Source organism: Ambystoma mexicanum, chromosome 11, assembly GCF_040938575.1.
Source record: "Ambystoma mexicanum isolate Mex_15411 chromosome 11, UKY_AmexF1_1, whole genome shotgun sequence".
In the NCBI taxonomy this organism is placed as follows: domain Eukaryota; kingdom Metazoa; phylum Chordata; class Amphibia; order Caudata; family Ambystomatidae; genus Ambystoma; species Ambystoma mexicanum.
This window is the reverse complement of record NC_090934.1, coordinates 483,698,483-483,715,646: the sequence shown is the minus strand read 5'-3', so window position 1 is coordinate 483,715,646 and position 17,164 is coordinate 483,698,483. Positions and strand designations below refer to the sequence as shown.

Sequence of the window (17,164 nt, the reverse complement as noted above, 5' to 3'; positions counted from 1 at the left end):
CTAGTACCAACAGGCAGATGATCATGGCAGTGCCTTTTTTTGGATGATATTTGGGAAGAGGGCATAGCCATCATGAAGAACACTTGCACAGCCCCAGCCAAGTGGGATAGGCTGGACAAGAAGTATAGGGTGCCGGACTCTGCACCCAAATGCCTGAGGTCGCAACAATCGTTGGACTCGGTATCAGCGGCACGCAAGGAAAAGGTCGGCTAACCCATCGTCTTCGGCACCTCTGGACATTGAGGGGAAAAGGATGGACGCCATGGGGCAGAAGGTGATTTACACCGGCGTGTCCACAATGAAGGCAGCCAACGCACTGGCGATCCTGGCCAGGTATGACAGGGAGTTGTGGTACAAACTAGGACCGATCTTGGAGTTCCTCCCCAATGATAAGAAGATGGAGGCCCTTGCCCTCTTCCGGGAAGGAGAAGTGGCATCGGACCACGCCGTGGCGGTGGACGTCACCGACAAAGGGTTCTGGCAAATGGGGAATGGTGTCGGCCTTCGTCAGCAGGAATGGATCAAGGCCACTAACTTCCGCCAGGAGCTCCAAGCAAAGTTACTGAACATGCCCTTCGATGGAGAAAATCTGTTTGGGAAGGCTGTCGAGGAGTTCCTCCAGGACATCAAAGCGGAGACAGAGATGGCCTGCTCCCTCGGCACACTCCAACAGCACCGCTCGTCTTTTCACTCCTCCAGGGGAAAATCGAGCAGGTCTTTGAAAGGATTCTCCACGTTGTGCAGACAACCTTCCCGATCCTCAATGCAAGAAGCCTACAGAGGCCGCTCACAGGCCTACAATAGCAGAGGACAGCATCACCGTTGCCCACAGAGCAGGATGCCGGCGCCCAAGCAAATTTGAACCGGCCAAGAAGTCGGGCCCCCACTCATGTACCCCAGCGACTGGAGAAAGATCACCTCTGATAGGTGGGTGCTGGATGCTATCACCCAGGGGAACACCTTGGAGTTCCAACGCAGGTGTCCGCGGATCCCTCCGGTTCCCCGTCAGGAGCAACACATCCCTCAACTTCTGTAAGAGGTACGAGCCATGCTACGAAAAGGGGTGATAGAACTAGTTCCCCATCTATTCCAGATACTTTCTAGTCAGAAGGAAGACCGGGTTGGAGGCCCATCCTGGACCTACGACGTCAGAACAAGTACTTAGTCCCAAAAATTCAGGTTAGTCACGTTGCAGCATGTGCTCGACCAACTGGAAAAAGGAGACTTCTTGATGTCATTGGACCTGGAGGACGCATATTTCCACGTCCCCATTCACAAGAAACATTGGAAATGTCTTTGTTTCGTGGTGCAGGGCCAGCACTATCAGTTCAAGGCCCTACCATTCGGCTTGAAGTCGGCCCCAAGAGTATTCACAAAGTGCCTGCAGTGGCAGCCCATCTACGTCTACAAGACATGCATGTATACCCGTATCTGGACGACTGGCTGATTTACGCCTGCTTGTGGGAGCTGACCGACGAGCACACAAAGGAGACCGTCCGGCTATTGACTGACCTTGTATTCTCAGTCAACTATCAGAAGATCTGCTTAACGCCATTGCAGAATGTGCTGTTCCTGGCCGCCAGACTCAACACAGTGTCTTGCCTGGCATTTCTCTCAGAAGAGAGGCTAGCAGCCATTCAAGGAAAGTTGCAACGGCCATCGTCGGCGAAGACGGCCATGGTTCAGGCAATCAAGTCATTACTGGGCATGATGTCGTCTTGCATCTACCTCGTCCGCCTCTGCAGATTGCAGATGGCACCCCTACAAGAATTCCTGGATGCCCATTGGATACAGGTGTCCGAAAGTTTCACAGACAAAATCCCTCTCAACAAGGAGTTCTGACCAGCGATAGAGTGGTGGGGGGTACGCTCCCACATCGCCCAATCACCAAAACAGGAGACAGTCACTACGGATGCCTCCCTTGAAAGTTGGGGAGTGCACACCGGACGTCTGCATGTCGGAGACCTGTGGCTGCCAGAGAAAGACCTCCATATCCTGGAGCTACGGGGTGGTGTTTTGGGCCCTCAAGTTGTTCCTACTGTCTCTGAAAGCCTGGGTGGTGAGGATCTTCACGGACAACACCACCACCTACATCAGGAAGCAGGGTGGCACTCGATACCCGGCGCTGTCCGAGGCCCAGGACTTGTGGTACTGGGCCGTCGGACAGGGGATGTTCCTCGTCCCTCTTCACCTAGCGGTTTTTCAAGAACAGCATTGCAGACTCCCTCAACAGGGTCCCCTCCTGCCACGAGTGGGTGCTTCGTCAGGATCAGGTGGACTGCCTGTTGGCGAAATGGAGCAGACCCCTTATCAATCTGTGCGACGGCAGCCAACTCCAAATGCCAGGAGTTTGCTAGCAGGTTCCACCAGCCGAGGAGCTTGGGGGACGTGTTCTACTTCCCGTGAGAAAGACTGTTGCTATACGCGTTCCCCCTGTTCCCTCTCCTGCTACGAGTCATCAACACATTCAAACAGTAATGGCCGAGGCAGATTTGGTACCTGGACCTTCTCAGCTTGTCAGCGGCTCCTCCATTCAAGTTGCCAGTGGTTCCAGATCTTCTCACCAGGGAGGCGCAATCCTTCATCACGACCCACGATTGCTGAACCTGAGGGCTTGGCTCCTTTAGCCTTTGGAGTTTGGAGGTTGAGTTCCCAGCGGACTGCAGGGAAGTCCTCGACAAAACCAGGGCATTGTTGACCTTAAAGTGCTACGGCCATAAGTGGAAGTGTTTTGTTACGTGATGCAGGAGGTTGCAGAAGATTACCTCTCTGAGGGCCACAGATCCTTCATACTTGCTCTCCTTGGCAAAGGCTGGTCTTGCGCACACCTCCATCAAGGTGCATCTGGCGGCTATCTCCTTATACACCAGATCCCCAGGCAGATCCTCGCTCTGGTCCCACAGACTCGTCAAGGAGTTTCTCAAAGGACATTTACGATCTTCCCCGCTGGCAAAGGCTCCTGCCCTGCCGTGGGAACTCAACGTGGTTCGGACGAGGCGCATGGGGACCACCTTTGAACCTATGCATTAGGCCCCACTCAAGTTTCGCTCATGGAAAACTGCTTTCTTTGTGGCCATCACCTCTGCCCGATGTGTAGGTGAGATCCAGGCCCTATCCTGCAAGCAACCGTACCTGACTTTCCACGAATCAAGGGTGGTACTGCATACGCACCCATCTTTCCTGCCAAAGGTTCCATCGGAATTCCACCTCAACAAGCCTTTGATGTTACCTGTTTTCTTCCTGAAACCTTTGTTGTCGGCGGAAAGGGCCTTGCACTCACTGGACGTTGCTCATGCCCTGATGTTCTCTGTAACACGTACAAAGAGTTTCCGAAAGACTTCACAACTGTTTGTGAACTTTGGTCCTGTGAACCACGGGAAGGCCTTGTCCAAGGCTTCCATTTCAAGGTGGCTCTCCGGCTGCATCACGCACGGTCAGCGGTTGGCGAACCGACCGCTGCATGGCTGTCCGAGAGCCCACTCCACCAGTGTGATCGCTGAAACGATGCCGTTGCTGTCTGGTGTGCCCCTCCTGGAAATCTACAAGGCTGCTACGTGAAGGTCATTGCGAACCTTCACGAAGTTCTACTGCATCAACAGGGATTCCAGGGAGGAGTCCAGAGTCGGCCAAGCAGTGCACGCAACCTGTCTGCTTGAGGCAAGCCTGTTCCAGAGGTAAGAGTTAATTGCTTCTGGTAAGCCTTACCACCCCCCGTGGTTTTGTAATGTTGTACTGCTATGTATTTGTTGTTCATGAGTATGTGAATCCATTCCAGACCCCATGATGGAGAAGGTTTAAGTTACTTACTTGTAACTATTGTTCTCCAGCATATGTCTAACATGTATTCACATGCAAACCTTCCCTCCGGCCCCTCTGCGGCTCTTCTAGGTCATACTGCCACTTTACCTGCTAACCAAATCTGAAGATGGCTGCCAGGGAGGGGGTTAGGGAGAGGACCGTCATTGGATGGGGCAGTATGACTCGGAGGACAGTGATTGGTTTAGAGGAGAAATACAGTTTTAAAGTGAAACTGTTTTTTCTTTTACTGAGTATTCCCAACCTGACAGGGAATATTCATGAGCATGTGATCCATGCCAGACCCATCCTGGAGAACAATAATTTAATCTGTACTCTCTTCAAATGACGCCTTCTTGTAAAAATCATTTGTTGTGATTATACACAAGTAAATAAAAATAAAAAAATTACAGGTAAGTAGCTTAAACCTTCCCTTCTTTGTAATCCCATACCCTGCCATATGTGCTAGGTGCTGACCACCAGGTCTAGGGTCATTCATATGTACTAAGGTTGGGTTGTGTCTTTTGGATACTGCACTTAGTTGCACAAAGTACTGGATGCCTACCTGCTTACTAGGGTTTATGATGTCTTGGTTCTCCGCACCCCTTGTTGTTTTATGTTGGGGGTCCACCTCAAGAGGAGGGCTCATATATAGACATTGGGGAGTCCTTGTGTAGGCGCATAACTGTTTTTTATCAATATACTTGGTATTTGTTCATCACTGTGTATTAGCCTCTAAAGTAGTTATTTGACCTGATGATTTAAATATGTGACTTTTTAAAAATGTATATTTTTCAGTATATTAGTGTGGCCTTTCTGGATATGTGTGTGGACTAATTGTACCACTGTGTCTGAGAGTTGAGCCTTGTTGCTTTGGCCCCATGTCCCACGTTTTAGCATTTGCCCTAGGGTTAGTTGTAGCATCCTCAACAGAGGGTGATACAAAAACTGCCTAAACAATTTCCCCTTGAATCCTTCCTAGCTGCTGGTTATAACGACTCAATGTAACAGAATGCATTCTGTGAGTCAGAGCGACTCCAGAAAAGGAACTTATAAAGGACACTATGAAGAACTCTGTTCAGTTCTGCAAAGTTTACCAAACTCATGCAAGAAGCATTCACTTCTCACCTGACCAAGATGAGAAAGCAAATGAGCTGAAGATCAGCGCCATTTCGCGTAGACCGCTGCCTTGCAGTTTGCAGATAGATGGGCTTCCGATTTCCTGTGAGAGAAGTGAATCCAAGATGGTGCTGCACACGACAGATGCCTGTCAAGCCTTCCAGTCCAGAGTTAACCGACTAGAACATCAAATAATTAATCCGTGGTTGACTTGGACTGATAACAGCATGAGTGTAATTGGAAATCCCCATGAGTATAAACAATCCCAAAATGGAATTCAAAGAAGCATAAGGAATAACTAATCATGTGAGGACTCAGGAAATCATCCCCAACCTAAGGCTTGGAAAAGTGCCGTTGTTGAAAGAATCCTGGTGTGTGTTCTCCCTTTGTTTATGAAGTACTTTGATATTTAATACAAAATGAGGTCTGCTTTCACTGATTTGTCGAACGCCTGCTTTTTTTCTGCTTTTCAAAGAAGCATGTGTGTAGAAATGACTGGAAACCAACAACAGGTATACATGGTGTATAATGCCTATCACATGTTTCCCCTGAATCCCCTTTCTCCTCCCAACTATGATCTATTTAGAAAAGCCACAAACCTTCCTTCTATTCATGTCTTCATAGTATCACCTTATACCATGGGCTGTGTAAGGAACCCATGGTATTAGAAGCACGAACCCAACACCAAAAGACCACCTTAGAAAACCTTTATTTTGAAACGGGGTTGGAGACTTCCTAACTTGGCCTATCACTATAATGGGAGCTAGCTCGACCATTAAAGTAAACAAAATAGTCCTAGTCAATCTAATAAACTTTAAACAATAAACCTAATACTTGCCCTAACTCTAATACAAAAAGGTGTACAGGAAACATGCTTAAATAATGATAGTGTAACAAAAGAATTAGGATGGCAAAGTATTCACAGAATGGTAACGCCCTTCCCTGCAATCCCCTTGCGATGATCTATGGTAGGGTGAGGCAGCACGGTTTCCTATAGTAAGGCACACATTGCTTTGTGGGAGCAGTTGAACAGTTTATCCTGCTTTTGGTTGCTTAAAAATCAAGCTTCTCTTAATGTTCAAAACTAGGCTTCTCTTAATGTTCAGAAACTTACAGTTCTGCAAATGTCTCTTTGCACACAAGCTTCTTCGCTTTAAAATCAGGAGTACAACGTTCCCTCTGTCTCAATTTACTCACGTTTTCCTTCCCCAAGTTCAATGATTCACAGTTCCTTTCAACTCACTTGAGGTTTCCCTTCCCCCAAGATTTCTTTGTGTCGCAGATCTTCGGAACAGCACAGATTTCACTTTCCTTTCCATGCTTGATCACTCTGACCGTTACTCTTTTCCTCCGGTTTTGGCAATGTCTTCTGGTATTTGTAGTTTGCTTATTTTGGGTTTCCCTCAATCGGGCGCAAGGCCCTCCTAATTGTACTTTCAGTCGACAAGATACCCTCAATTGGCCTCAAGTTCTTGAACCAACCGGGCCTTTGATCTACTTCCTGAAATCAATCACTGGTTGTTGCCGTTCTTCTGGTGTCATGTTTCTTTCAACTTGCGACTTGGTATTTCATCAAACCTCCCCAGACTACATCTGTTGGTGGGAGGAAAGCAGGCCTCGCTTTGCAGACTTTCAAAAAGGGCACTTTCAGTTCAACTTTATCCATCGTAGTTTGTAAGTGTGGTTCTTTCGCCTGACCTTCTTGCTGTTTCTCCAAAGCTTGTTAATACCCTTTTATTTTCAGGTTCCCCTTTTCTTACTTGCAGCAGCTCAGACCGCTTCTGCCTTGCTCAAAATGTGTCTCTGTACTCCGCCTTTTATTCTCAGGTGTAGCGTTAATGAATGGCAGATGTGTGTAGTCACGGTGTGGTGCCCGACACTGTTTTCCATTGCTTGCGTTCAAGGCCTGGGCCATAGAATGAATAGCTGGGATTTTGGGAGCTCTAGTGTTTTGAAAAATGAGACTGAGAATTTAAAAAAAGATAGAGGGATGGGGAGAGGAACACAAGAGTTTATGGGAGTTGTAGTATTCTTGAGTAAGTATACGTTTTTTTAAAGAGGAGCTATAAAGACAACATTTATTTTTATCACAGTGCTCTCTCCGACGGTGGCGACCTCCGTGCTACATTCTGCTGCCTTCCATCACTTTGCGGTGTGTCGTACAGATAAATAAAGGAGTCCCCCTGAAAGGGCCCATTTGCCCTGTGTGCCTCGAGGAAACTCCAAGATGGCAGACGTCATCCGTGCAACGCAGTATGAGGCTGCTAGTAGTCTCCCACCTTGCCTGGCTGCCGATTGGCCTTGGGGACATACATATTGGCCTTTTGGGAACTGGCAGGCATTATCCGGCCTGTCTCTGCTCCCTGTCCAGTGCCTGGACTGGTCTGTGGGTCCTCCTGTACCCCCCAGGAACGCATGAGGGCTGCTGGACTCTGCACTCTCTCAAAAGGAACAATATGACACTTCCACTTCTATGCTGGTTAGTCGCCATTACTAGGCACAGCTACCTAACCCTCTGACTTTCCCCCACCCTTCTCCTTACTCCTTCTCAACTGGACTTCCAATGCTCATTACCACTAGCAGTGCCTAGTGGCTGCATTGCACTTCATGTGTCCTGCTGATTTCGTATTTAGTTGTGCCCAGTGGCTGCATTGTGCTTTGTTTGTTTATTTTATTTATGTCGCGCACCTGACCCGGAGGTAATTGGGCGCTAGAAAGGATAGTAATGGTTACATGGCATAGTACAGACAGGTGTGTGCATGAATACAATTTGAACAGTGAAGGTAAAAATACAATGGTACATATATACATATTATACATTATACATATTATTCATTGAGTCATAGCAGTAGTACAGGATGGAAGACACATGTACTAGTTGTGCTGACCACCTAGCGGTTAGTGGTATCTAAAAGCTGTTATATTATGTTTTGTTAAGTATCCATGTGATAACATGGCTTCTGAATTTGTTGAAGGCTTGAATAGTTTGAATATTCTGAGGGCGAGTGTTCCATAGCTGGGCGGCTAATACCGGGAAGCTAGTGCCTCCGGCTCTTTTTAGATTGTATCTGGGCACCACCAGACAATGGTATGTTGGATGATCTAGTGATTCTGTTGGATACCTTCCATGTGAACTTGTCTGTGAGATATGGGGGGGGGTCTTGGTAGTTAAGCGCTTTGTGAGTGAGGCAGATAGTTTTTAGGACAATCTTGTCATGAATAGAGAGCCACCTGTGGTGCTTTCTAGGTTCTGATATGTGCTCTCTTTTGGGAATATTGAACGCTGCTCTGAGCGCATTGTTTTGCATGATCTGAAGTTTATTTAAGATGGCTTTATTCGCTCCTAGATAAAGCCTGTTGCAATAATCTAATTTAGATTGCATGAGCGCTCTCGCCAGAGTAAGGCAACTGGTGGGGGATAGTAATCCCCCACCAGTTTAATCTGTCCTGCTGTTCCCGTCTTGTTCTGTCTCTTCTGCTTGCACCCCCTCCTGTTTTTCTCCCCTAGTTTTCCAAACCCCCCTCTCTCTCCTCTCCCACATCACTGATGGCGCTCTCCGTTTCTCCTATCTTCTCCAACTGTTTCTCTATCGACTATCCTACCCTCCTCACTAAGTCTGGTAGGAAGAAGTTCAAAATGGATAGCCTGGTCTCCAACCCTGGCCTCCCTATAGCTGATGACTACCCTAGCAAATCCTCCAGGCAGACCCTCATTGACACCCTCTTTGTTGTTCACGGAACAAGATGGGAACAGCAGGACAGATTAAAGCACAGTGCAGCCACTGGGCACAACTAAATTTGAAATCAGCAAGACAAATGAAATTGCAATTTGCAAACCTTGACACCCTCGCTCCAGCCCTGGCTGACTTCTGCAACCACTCTTTCCCTTCCGGAACCCTCCTCCCTCCCCCTGATACCCTCTCTTGTACACCCTCTTCTCAAGAAACCCTCAGCCGACCCCTCCCTTCCTGCTAACTATCGCCCAATCTCCATCACTCCTCTCCTTGACAAACTCCTGGAAAAGCTGGCCATCTCCCAGCTTAATCTTCCTTCACACTGAATATGTTGGTTGTCTCCATGACATCAGTCTGGCTTCAGAGCAGCCAGAAGCACGGCAACTGCTCTCCTGAACATCTGTGAAGAACTGCTTTCTAACCTTGATGCTAATCTCCCCTCTGTCCTCGTCCTACTTGATCTTTCTTCTGTCTTTGACACAGTCAACCATGCCATCCTGCTCAACTGGCTCCATGATAACCTGGGTATCACTGATCTGGCTCTGGCCTGGCTGACCGCTGTCCTCTCTGACTGACCCTCCCAGGTCCAACTTGGGTCCTTCCTTTCCTCTAGCTCTCCACTTGCGGTATTCCCCAGGCATCTAACCTTTCTCTCTGGCTGTTCGACCAATACCTGGCACCTCTCGCCATCCGAATTGCTGCTCTCTGCTCCAACTTCCAGTGCTCTGCGGATGACGCCCAGTTCGCTTTTAGGCTCCCTGCTGCTGCCTCTTCTTCTCTTATCCTGGATTGTCTGTCCGCAATCCAGGAGTGGTGCGCTGTTATATATACTTATGTATGTTTCCATGCATTCCGTTCCACCAGAACGGAGATTGTTTGTCCCTTCGTTCCACCACGGAACGCTTTGTTCATTCCCTCCCTGACTGCCCCAGCCTCCGGGGGCCGTAAAATAAAGTGAATCAGACGCGCCCACAGGTACAGATTCTCACAGTCACTTCCTTCCAAGAGGCGAATGGTCCATGGGTTAACATGTACGTCAATGACATACCCTTGAGAGTGATGGTAGACACCGGATCCCCATATACCATGGTGGATGTTGAAACCTTTGTAAAGGTACTTTTTGGCAACATCCACGACTTACGGACCTCCTCAGTAACAGCCACTGGGTATGGGAAAACACCCATTGACATCATGGGATACACCTGGGTCAAGTTCAAATTTCGGGACAGACAAACATACTGTAAGTTGTTCGTAGCCAACAACGGGTCCTCCGTAGTAGGATGGGAAGAACAGGCGGCCCTCCAAGTGAGAATCCATCCCGGAGAAGAGAGCCCCATACTGAGTGTGCTCAAGAAAGATACCGACATCAAGGCTAACTTGGCTCAACAATTTCCCAAAGTGTTCTGCGATAAGATTGGATTGCTCAAGGGCTTCCAGCACAGAATAGTATTGAAAAGAGGTGCCGTTCCTGTGGTCCATCGGGTGCGTGGTGTGCCTTTTGGGACCAAGGCGGCACTCATGGATGAACTTACACGCCTATGCAATGAGAACATTATACAACCCATAGAGAGTTCTGAATGGCTCGCCCCCATCGTCCTTGTAAAGAAACCCGACAATTCCATACGCATGTGCGTTGACCTAAGAGATCTAAACAAAAACATATGGGTTGATAGGCATCCACTTCCCAATATAACAGAACTTCTTTCAACCATGGAACCGGCAAGTTTTTTTAGCACCTTAGATCTCTCCTCGGCATACCACCAAATTGCTCTAGATGACAATTCGAAGGCCCTCACTTCTTTTGTCACACCCTTGGGAGCTTACATGTTCAACAGAATGCCGTTCGGGCTTGCTTCGGCCACGGCAGTGTTCCAGAGACTCATGTCACATCTCTTTGGAGGTCTTGATGGAGTACGATGCTTCCAAGACGATATTCTTATATCAGCCAGAACCGAGGCAGATCACGATGCCAAACTGATGGGCGTGCTACGGATAATCCAAAGAAGTGGACTCACCCTCAAGTTAGAGAAATGCAACATAAAGTGCAATCAAGTCTCCTATCTTGGCCACTCCATCGATGCCAGAGGCATTCGTCCCAAAAAAAAAACTACTGGACACAATATTGAGTTTGGCTGAACCCACCAAGAAAGACCAGTTGAAACGTTTTTTAGGAATGACAGAGTACTACTCCAAATTCGTCAGTAACTATGCTGATAAGACAGAAAACATGAGGAAACTCATGAAGAAAAGTAGCAGATTTCAATGGTCCATAGAGTGCAAAAACGAGTTCGAGAGCCTCAAGTCTGACATCAATCAAGCTCCAGCATTAAGCATGTTTGATTACAAGGCTAAGACAATAGTGTCAGTGGATGCCAGCAAGATCGGCCTTGGTGCAATGCTAGAACAACAACAGAAGGGCAACATCGTGACCATCGCATTTGCATCGAGAGTGCTCAGGGATGCTGAGTTGAATTATTCCACCATTGAGAGAGAAGCCTTGGCTGTCAAGTGGGCCTTACAACACTTCAGAAATTAAATTTGGGGTCTACCCATTATCTTAAAAACTGATCACAAACCTCTTGTCAACATCCTACAATCCAAAACGCCACACCTAATATCCCCTAGAATAAGACGCTGGTTCCTGGATGTGATGCAATATAATCTTCAGGTCCTCTACAGTCCGGGCTCACTAAACCAAGTAGCAGATTGTCTCTCCAGACTAACCACTATTCAAGACAAACCAGACACTGAAAATGAAGATCAAGACGAAGACATCATAGCCACCATTCATTCTACCATTCCCTCCAATGAGTGGACACGCATCACCAAAGCCGACACGGAGCAACAAGAAATCAGAATAGCCGTAATGAACGACTGGGAAGATGTCGGACAAGAGTTGGCAAACTTCATTCCATTCAAAGATGAAATATCCATTAACGACAACCATATCTTGAGAGGTAACAGAATAATTCCAGCCGTAGCACTCAGAGAGAAACTACTTGAACTAGCCCATGAAGGACACCTGGGAAGGAGTCTCACAAAGAACAGGATAAGGAGCAACTACTGGTGGCCCAACATGTGGAACGAAGCAGAAGAAACAGTAAAAAACTGCACTGCCTGCGCTTCCAGCGACAAATCGAAAACCTTAAGAAAAACACCTCTTCTGCCGGTAGCAACCCCCAAACACGTATGATCAAAGCTGGCCATAGACGACATGGGTCCTTTTGAAAATCTGGAAGCTGAAAAAATATTCATCATCGTGATTGTGGACTACACTTCCAAATGGACCGAATGGGGTGTGGTAGAAACCAGCGCAACCACGAAAAAGGTCATTGACTTCCTAACAGAAATATTCAACAGGGAAGGTGACCCCAGAGACATAGTGTCAGACAATGGGTCCCAGTTCACCTCGTTGGAATTCAGCGAATTCCTTGCAAAGAAATGCATCAACCACATCACTACATCACTACATCACTCTACCACCCAATGTCCAACGGATTGGTGGAAAGAATGAACAGACTAATAAAAAGCGTCATCCAACTAGCCACAGCCAATGGCATGCCATTGAGAGAAACCCTCAAGGAGGCCCTGCTCGCATATAGAACAACGCTGCATTCCACCACCAACTCAGAACCCTTCACCTTGATGCGTGGAAGAACAGCAACCAACCAACTGAGACCAGCATGGATTTTTTTAGATACCGGCGAAGCAAGAATAAACACAGAACGGAAGGTGGACATGGAACAAATCCATAGAAATATAAAAGAGAAACAAAGGAAGTACAAAAATTACTATGACCATAAGAATGGAACAAGACAATTGCCACTACAGGAAGGTGACTGGGTCTGTGTCAGAGAACCCAAGAAGATACTCGAGGGTGAATCGAAATTTAGATCCCCACAAAAAGTCAAGCGCTGCCATGGAAAGTCTGTCACTTTAGAGGATGGAAAGAGATGGTCCCACGACGATCTCGTGAAAATAACCAATGACAGACCTAGCACTTCCAAAAACAACCACAGTGGTACTCGGTCAAGAGAAGATGTGAAAAGAACAACCACTGACACCTACAGATCCAGTACTTCCACAGACCCACACGCCAGCACAAGCTGGCACAGCGAAAACCGTCCTAACGATGAGGTATCCTCAGCCAGAAGCCTGTCGAGAAGGAACCGCACCATCATCCAGAATTTCAAGAATTATTTTGTTTATTATTGATCAGCATCTGTTCACCCCGTCTACCCCACATTTCTTTCCCCAGTTTTCTCCCCCCCCCCCTTTTCCCTCCTTCCCTATTTTTTTGTTTCATAGATAAGGAGATATTATATATACTTATGTATGTTTCCATGCATTCCGTTCCACCAGAACGGAGATTGTTTGTCCCTTCGTTCCACCACGGAACACTTTGTTCATTCCCTCCCTGACTGCCCCAGCCTCCGGGGGCCGTAAAATAAAGCTCCCACATACTTCCACCGGTGTCGCAGTTATTACATGCGCGCCAATGATCTCTTCCTGAATGCTGGCAAGATGGAGATCCTCCTCATCGGCACACCTGCACCTCTTTCCCGCCACTCTCTGGCCGGCCTCCTTTGTCTGCCCTCCTGCTCCCACCTGTGAGGCTAAGAACCTTGGGGTCATCTTCGACTCCTCACTCCCTCCTCATATTTCCAACATCTCCAAAAAGTCAAACAACTAACTGCACCTCCTCCGAGGTATTCTTCCTTTCCTCTCCTTCCATCAGAAGCTTACTTTATCTAGAGCTCTGGTTCTCTCTAGGCTGAACTACTGTAACAGCCTATTTCTAAATCTGCCTGCCTCTACTCTCCGTCCTCTGCAACTCATCCAGAACAGGACTGCAAGATTTGTTCTTGGCCTCAAGCCCAGGGATCGCATCTCTCCAACACTGAAATCTCTCCATTGGCTCCCAGTGGCTGCAAGGATCAAGTTCAAGACCCTTTGCTTTGTCCACAAGGCATTCTGGGGTCTGGGACCAAAATATCTCCAGCTTTCTGTTGAAGTATCTTCCTACTCAAGCTCTTCGCTCCTCCAACTACTTGAGCCAGTCACTTTTCCAAGCAACGAGTTGGGGGCAAATCTTTCTCTTCAGCTGGCGCCTCCCTCAGGAACAGCCTCCCTGCCTCTCTTCCGGAAGCAGCTGAAGACTTTCCTCTTTGCTTCTGCCTTCTTTCCTCTGCTACCTTGCTGATCTCCTGTTTGATACTGCAATGATTACCTGGCTACCCTCTGAATCACCGGCCCAGGTCCCTGCTCTCCCAGTCGCACACCTGCACTGCCTTGTGGCAACCCTGCACTTGGGGCTGTATCTGCAACCCTATAACCCCCACCTGCATGCACTTATCTAATCACTTGTTTTCTTCACTTTACCCTGCACTGCCTCCTGCTGGCCACACTTCCTGTTTTCAATGTTTGCTCCTATGTCTTGCACTTGCACATCCTCCCCTTCCGGTGGCACTTCTCCCCTACCCTTTCCTCTGAACTTGCGCAATCTCAATGTCACTGGGCCTAGTAAGATTGTTGTCTTAGCCCCTTTGTTCCCCTCCCCTGCTCGTCACGCCTTGAAACACTTGTCAATAGGCGCGCTATAAATAACATATATCATATCCTATTACATAGTTTGATGGGTTATTGTTTGGGAAATCGGTAAAGTATATTGCGGTAAAAAGTGGTTTTGTGTTTCTCCTTTTCCTTGGCTGTCTCCTTTTCCTCCTAATGGATGTAAATTTTGCGTAGGAGAAAACGGGACGAGGGTAGCAATACCCCATAAGGATAGAGGGGAGGTCGTGGAGGTGGGAAAGGGGGGATACCACGTCTCGCACAAGAAGGTTCCACCAGCAGTACCCAAGGAACCCCAACACAGTTAATTCTCCCTCGCTCGTTTGGCCCCAGGGCCGGTACCCAGGAGCGGTGGTCCTTTCCCAGCCACCTGAGTCGGGGATCCCTGGGAATAGCCTGAGAGAAACGCCCTAGGTTTGTCACAGCTGCTTCAGTATGTTAATGGAATTCAGTTTTCGGAATTTAACTCCCATCTAGATTACTACTAGTTCACAGTACTATTCAAATACTATTGTCCACATATTACTCACCTGTCATTTTAGTTCTGTAGTTTTTTCAAATAACCATTATAAGGGAACGACCAAACAATCCCACCACCAATGAATGCACCTTTTTGTTAAGGGTTTTGTTGAAGTTTCTTATTGTCTGGCGTGGTAGGCAGTAACCACTGATCCTTCCTTTCCATGAACCACTCTTCTAATTTGATGGTTATCTGTTTGGCTAGAGGGAACTGCCTGGTTCAGTTTGGATGGTAGGAGGTGGGTTTGGCCAAAGCAGAGGGCATCCTCTTCCCCTGCTTGGTTGCCATTGAAGTTGGTATGACGTTGGGTCAGAATTATGTACCGTGCAACGTAGTCACTACCGATTATGTAGGTAAGTAGTCTCATCTCTTCCCGCCTCCCTCAAATTACAAGAATTTAGGCAAGAAATTTCAGGGAGGGCACATTTGGTTAAGGACTTGTTTTATTGGTACGATAATGCCTCTTCAAACATAGAAATAGAATCTGAAACAGAAGCAAATACAATTGTTTCTGATCCTGAAAGCGCATATCTTTTTATCTCACATTATTTTGAAGGCCACTGTCTCCAGAATAGCCAGGAAGTGCCGCAATACTCTGTGAAGCATGAGAAGATGATGCTAGTCAGAGCCTCTCGGGAAGAAGTCATTGACAGAGGCGCTGAACACAGTGAAGATGATGCTCTGATGCCCTCTCCTCTGGAAACCACATCAGTAACACTTGAAAGTAAGCCTTCCTTCTTGTTAAAGTACCTGTTTGCAAGTGGCGACTTATGGGTTTGCTGGTTCCTTTGGCCACTGAGGTCAGTGGTAAAACACTTTAGTGATCCCACTAGAGTATGCCAGAAAGATGACTCTCTTTACCACAAAGGATAAATGGTGACTACTGCTGAGAAGCCACCATCAGCATTGCATCCTGTGCAAATGATACTAAAACAGTTCAGTTCTAAAAGTTGGGCTTTGAAATATGTCTAGTCCTTGTCCTTAAGTCTATTTTCACAACTCTGCTTGAAAATGTGTATTACGTTTACCCCCTTCCTCCTCGATTGTCACGCCATAGCTGAATGTTTACCCTGATTGGGCGTTGGATTGGGCATTGGCTTGGGCCGTGGTTCTGAATTATATCATTTTTAAAGCCCTCTCCCACAGAACAAACCACTTCAAGAATGTTGTGTTCTTAGTTTTTTCTCGTAAATGGAACATTGGTTATTTAATTAAAGATGTGTTGATTTTTGTGGCCCACTTTGTTAACTGGTCTGACCTGGCAAAGACTCTGGAGTGCTTCAGTGCTATGGCCCTAAATGGAGTCCTGGATAGAAGGAGTATGTTGAGGCAGGAAGAGGGAAAACCGGTATTGAAATGTTTGTTTGTTTATTTGGTAATGCGCACCAAACGCTTGGGTTGCCGGGCGCAGCAATACAATGTGCAACAAGAAATCTTAAGGTTGGTTACAGTGCTTAGCATAGGTATATACAACAGATATGCTGGCATGCAGAAGTACAGAGCAAAGCTAATGTGTCAAGGGACACTAACATGTTTAACTGTAAAGGGCATATATACAAATCATATGTCTAAAATTTACATCATAATAATATGTAATTCTGCAACATGTACAACCATTTGGGTGCTCATGCATGCAAGTTACCTAGAGTACGTATTTAGATCTCTGAAGCAGGATATCTAAATCAAATGTATTTCTGCTACCTCTGTTGATAGGACTGTTTGTTTAGACATCGTAGTATTCCAAGCACTCTCTTCCTAGGTGATTGGTATTGACTCTAGAGTACAAAACAAGCCTTCCTTATTAGGTTACAGAAGTAGATTGCAGGAAGAATGAACAAATTGTGCCATTCACCATGTACATCAAATGGCTTGTCCAGATTTCTCTCCAACTGCTGCAGCATGAACCTACATTCACATTCCATTATCATCTACCCCATATCAACATTCAGTGTTCCCACACTTCACGCTAGGGCACAAAATCTCTCTTTGCATGGATTTAGCAAGTCACAACATATTGTACACATGAACTAAACTAGACGCAACACCACAGCTATTTTATGATAAAAGCAAGTGTAGGAGACAATGCAAAATAACAACTTAACTGTAAAGCTGGAAGCAACTCCTATGTCAAAGTTAGCCAACAATGAAAACCCATGAAACACTGCGCCAGCCTGTAACAGACAATGTTGTGGTGGCATAATGTACCCAGTGACATTATGGGGCCCCTTTGGAGTACCACAGCTCTGGTGGCATAAAGCACTAGGAAGCACATGAAAACATGTTTCTCGCAGTGAGGATTTGAATAAAGCCTGACTCTGCACTAAAATACACTAGGATACACCGAAGGCTAGCAAAAATCACAGGAGGCTTACTCATAGTAGTGAAATATATAGGAATTCTGACATTGAATGTTTTCTCCTAGCTC

At 46.9% G+C, this 17,164-nt stretch overlaps 1 protein-coding gene across 5 annotated transcripts in view; it reads left to right on the top strand.

Annotated features, from left to right (window-relative positions):
- TTC17 (tetratricopeptide repeat domain 17) overlaps positions 1-17,164 on the top strand; it is a 2,246,693-nt gene that overhangs the window by 1,706,911 nt on the left and 522,618 nt on the right. For all 5 annotated transcript variants that reach the window (XM_069623328.1, XM_069623332.1, XM_069623330.1 and 2 more), the window contains one exon: positions 15,296-15,463. In XM_069623328.1, the coding sequence (XP_069479429.1) occupies positions 15,296-15,463 (168 nt within the window). The remainder of the gene's footprint in view (positions 1-15,295; positions 15,464-17,164) is intronic.